Source organism: Pteropus vampyrus, unplaced genomic scaffold (genome assembly GCF_000151845.1).
Source record: "Pteropus vampyrus isolate Shadow unplaced genomic scaffold, Pvam_2.0 Scaffold5, whole genome shotgun sequence".
NCBI lineage: Eukaryota > Metazoa > Chordata > Mammalia > Chiroptera > Pteropodidae > Pteropus > Pteropus vampyrus.
The window spans coordinates 16,928,600-16,933,622 of record NW_011888786.1 but is presented as its reverse complement, the minus strand read 5'-3'; the positions used below and the strand labels follow the sequence as shown (position 1 = coordinate 16,933,622).

The 5,023-nt window shown below is 44.5% G+C and overlaps 1 protein-coding gene across 1 annotated transcript in view; it reads right to left on the bottom strand.

Moving 5' to 3' along the window:
* Positions 1 to 4,524, bottom strand: part of NWD2 (NACHT and WD repeat domain containing 2) — a 146,585-nt gene extending 142,061 nt beyond the window's left edge. The window contains exon 1 of the mRNA XM_011365583.1: positions 4,374 to 4,524. Within this exon, the coding sequence (XP_011363885.1) occupies positions 4,374 to 4,524 (151 nt within the window). The remainder of the gene's footprint in view (positions 1 to 4,373) is intronic.
* Between the last annotated feature and the right edge of the window lie 499 nt (positions 4,525 to 5,023).

Here is a 5,023-nt window from a genome sequence, read left to right as displayed (position 1 = left end):
TTTAAGAATGATCCCCCCAAAGATTCAGAGATCATCAGCATTTCAAAGGTATGGGAGGGCAGTGTCCCTGGAACCTTGGTGGGTGACTCCCTCCCTACAGAGCTACAGAAGTGGGACTGCCACCCCAGTGAGTATAGGAGGCAGAGCATCAAACCAAAGAGGATTATTCTAGAGATCTGAGATTTAATGGGATTTGCCTTTCTAGGTTTTGAACTTGCTTGGGCCCCTTTATCCTTCCTTCCAATCTCTCCCTTCTGGAATGAGAATGTCTACCCCATGCCTATACCACCACTGTATTTTGGAAAGCACATGCCTTATCTGGTTTCACAGGTTTACAGCTGGTGAGGAATTTTGCCTCAGGATAAATCACATCTGGAGTCTTAGCCATATCTATTTAGATGACATTCAGATAAGACTTTGGGCTTTAAACTTTAGAGTGGATGCGGAACAAGTCAAGACTTTTGGAGCTATTGGGATGGGATGAATATATTTTGTACATGAGAAGTACATCAATTTAGGAAGCCAAGGGGAGAAAGTTATGAACTTAATATGTGTCCCCCAAATTCATATGTTTAAGCCCTAATCTCTAATGTGATGATATTTGGAGGTGGGGCCTTTCAGAGATAATTATGTTTAGATGAGGTCATCATGAGGCTGAGGTCCCCAAGATGCGATTAGTATCTTTAGAAGAAAAAGACCAGAGTGCATACTCTTTCTCTGCCACCTGAGGACACAGTGAGAAGATGACCATCTGACAATCAGGAATAGGGCCCTTACCTGGAACCAAAGCTGTCAGCACCTTGATCTTGGACTTTCCAGCCTCCATAACTGTGAGAAATAAATGTCTTGTTGAAGTCACTCAGTCTATGATATTTTGTTAAAATAGCCATTACCTGACATTAAATTTATTAAGAATTGGGGCAGGGAATAATAATATTATTTATCAGGCCCTCTTGAATTCTAATAATAGAGAATTGTGTAGGTTCCTCTCCTCTGCGTATTCATGGACGATTCAGGCTAATCACAATGGCAGATTTTATATGTTTTAGAATCATTGTTCGAAAGAGGTAAAAATGCCATTCTGGCAGAGAGACAGTGGCTAAATAACTAGAAAACTTCCAAAGATGAATAAAGATGCCACAGATGGGATTTCTATATTGAATGGGAGGTGGGACCAGATGAAGTCCAAGACTTGCCCATATAAGAGAATCTGGGACAATGCTATTGCCTCCCCCACACCAGTTTGTTCATTGGTAAGGACTGGTCTGATGCAAACAAGCTTTTGGACAGAAATATGTCCATTAGAGTTCAGAACAGTCTGAAATTTCCTTGAATGCCCCTAAGGCTACCTCTTGGTGGAGGTGAAGTGGATCAGGGCAGCCATGTTCCCTCTCTCCTACTCAGCTTCTCCTGGCTGTCGGGCTTTAAGAGTAAGTACAGCACTAAACCACTACTCTCAGCACAGAAATCTGGCATGAACCTAGCCTGGGCCAAAGAGCAGCACGAGAAATGTTTTGAATTCCCTGCAGACTCTACCTCGTTTTATTATGCTCTATGAGTTCGGGCCAAGTACCATGACCTGGTGCAGCCTCAGTTTTCGCATCTGTACAATAATAGGAAGAACACCAATCTGGTGCTCTTGTCTGCTAATCTCACAGACTTTGAGGATAGAAATCTAAAATATTGAATGAGCAACTGAAAATGGCAAAGGGACCAAGAAATACAAATTGTTAGTTACAAAATAGTCACAGAGATATAAAGCACAGCATAGGGAATATAGTCAATAATATTGTAATAACTATGTATGGTACCTGCTGTGTACTAGACTTATTGGGGGGATCACTTCATAAATTATATGAATGTCTAACTACTATGCTGTCTACCTGAAACTAATATAAAATAATACCGAATGTCAACTGTAATTGAAAAAAAATTTAAAAAGTAAAAGAAAAAAAGTTTAAAAAATTGAGTGAGTTTATATATAGGAAAGTAATTCTTCCATTCTAAAGATATGTATTGTCTTTATTACTAATGGGGAAAATCCATACAGCCTTATAAAGCAATACCAATTAAAAGAGTCCTTGGCCGGATTCTTAAAAATACTGCTATGAGTTCAACACAAAGCAGCTTTTATTTAGATCATAAATTGGATTTCCGCTTGTAAGGGAAAGCATGAGATAATGTTCTTCGTCTTAATTTGACAGTGGAGAGGCTCTTGAGTATTGTCCAAGAATCTAATATTGGATTGTACCAAAACACACCATTTGCTTCCTGAATTGTATCCATAAAGGTCTCACAGTAAAATGCTACCTCTGACAGAGCATTTACCAAGATTACAAGGCTTTATGTTCAGGCCCTAAAATATCTATCTCTGTTTTTTCTATTCAACATACCCTCAGCTCTCCAATTTGAATAAAATTTGAGGTCCTGCTCCTATTGAAACTTCTCAGGTAAGCTTCACATTTCTGGTCTTTTAAGATTAATGTGCAAGCTGCTCAACTCAAACAGTGACCAGAGGGCATGATCAGCAACTCTCTAGTTTGCTTTTTAAGATTAATATATGTTAAAGCTTTTATTTAAAAAAACTAGAGAATTCAAAGAGTCCTGTGGACAGGCTTCAGAAAAATGACAATTTTGAATATCAATTCAATATTTAGCTCACGCGATTTAAATTCATCATTGGTTTTTATCCTAGAAATTACAAATGTAACAAAAAAATTAACTATCGATGACATTAACAATTTTCACTGTATTTTAGAAACAATTTATCTAAAGAAAAACAGCAATTCAACTAGTTTTACATCAGCAGATTTAAATACTTCTCATGAGATTTTTTTTTTTTTCAAGCTCAGGAGAATTGAAAATTTTAAGGCCAAACATTTTCTAACAACTCTCTCAAACACATTAGAAATATTCTGGCAATATTTTTTAAAACAACAATAGAAATTTGAGTTGTAGATCTTAAGTCCTTAAATAGGCTGCATATCTCCATGGTTTTCTTTATCCAGATTTAAGTAAAAATCCTGGAAGACATTTGAAATAAGAGGACTTTTAGAGTGTACTGTAGCTTTCTAAAGGCTTAACTACTAAATTCTGTGAAAGTGAGTTTAAACTGATAAAAGGCCAGTCGTATCCTCCCTGAAATGTACAACTTCCTTCCAATACTAGTTAGAATTAGTGGATTACCAATCTGACTCATTCGCCAACCCCCCTGGCATAATGCAAGCTTAACCTGAAATTTCTACTAATGCTTTTTTTCTTTTAAAACATAAATTTTTTTAGAAAGTTATTTTTGTTGGTCCTCTCTGCATACTTTTAAGAAGCAACCTGAGCCTTGGGTTTTCAAATAAGTCTATCCAGCGATTGTTTGAGTGTCAACTTTCTTTTCTCTTTGTTGTCAGTCCCCAGACTTGTTGGAGTGCAGAAAAAGTTAGTCTCGGATCTCAAACATCTATTTGCGTCTCCTAAAAACTCATTTTACAGCTAAACATTTGTAGTTCCAGAAAAGAGCAAGTTTCTGAAGTTTTATCCAGCTCAAGTCAAATGCATCCTACTTTTTCTTCACTTACTGGTAAAGAAAGTTAACATCCAGTACTGAGAACTTAAAAGCAATGATGACCACAGAATTAACCACCCAGCGCTAAGCCGCTGTGATTTGTGAATGCAATAAATCAACAAGTTTTCACTTGGTGCCGACCAGGTGCCCAGCTTTAAGCAGGAACACGGTTGAGAAGGCCAGGTTCTGGACTGGGGAGATCAAGCCCGGGACGCCAACTGTGGAGATGGACTCATCCTGGGCACCGCGAAACCAGTGCCAGGCTGAGCGCCAGCCTATCCCGGGACCCCACATCGCGTTACCTATCCATGTCCGCGGGCCTTCGGTTCATAGGGTTCTGCTTGGTCCCTCAAGGCAAAGGGTACCGCTGAGAGGCGAGTCTCAGGGAACACATCGCCTCGGACGGAACAAGTACCAAAGGCGGGAGCCTCCATTTGGGAACCTGCCGCACAATGTAAAGCAAGAACTACTTCTTGCGTTAGCGATAACCTCGGAGAAGAAAACGCTAAAAGGAAAGGCGGCGGCAGGTGAGAGCTTCCAGAAGCATCTGGGACATTTCATAGCTCGACCCGGGGGAGTTACCAGGGGCTGAGAACGAGTGTCCTAGGGGAAGTCAGCAGGCAGAGCAAATGAGCCAGGGCAGAACAAAAGTGATTCAAATGAAATTCCCACGCACTCAGGGCAGCCACGGCTTTAGCTGGAGGAAGGGAGCGCGAGGGACGCACGACGCACCCGGCAGTGCTGCGGTCACTGTCTGCCGCTCCCGCCGCACGGACGGACAGAAGGACAAACAGACAAACACGATCCAGGGACTCACCTTCAGGGTTGGCGCTGATGAAAACCCGGACGCTGCGGCCGGCGGGCACGAGGTGAGAAGGCAGGGCGGTGAGGTTCCCGGAGAAAGCCGCCCGCCGGAGCGCAGAGTCCCGGGGACAGGGCAGCTTGGTGCCCGCACCGGCTGGCCACATCGCCCTTTAGAGGAATAGCTGCCACCTCCTCCTGCTCCTAGGGTTCCTGCCCGCGGCTCCGCGGAACAGCGAGGTCGATCCCCGCAGGCAGCGCGGCTCAGAGCCACTCCGAGCCCGAAGCGCCACTGGCGAGCTCCGTGGCGCACACCACCGGCCGACCGGGAGCGGCCATACGGACCCTCGGGTCCCTCTCGCTGCCGCCTCTTGTCCCTCTGGGCGTCCGCCTTCGCTTTCTGCCGGGGCTCAGCGCAGCAGCCGGTGGGAGCCGGAGGTCAGCGTGGCAGCGGCGACGCGCGCGGCACCTCTTAGCGCCGGGAAGCGCCCGCGCCTGTCGCCAAGTCCGCGGCCATCTCCCCGCCCGCGCCCGCCGCGGAAGGAGGGGGCCGCCAAGGAGGCGGGACCGAGCGGGCGAGAAGAGCAGAGCAAACTTTATCAACGAAAGGCGACTGGAGTTTATCCGGAGCTGCCTCCCGCGGGGCGCAGGAATAACCCACGGCTT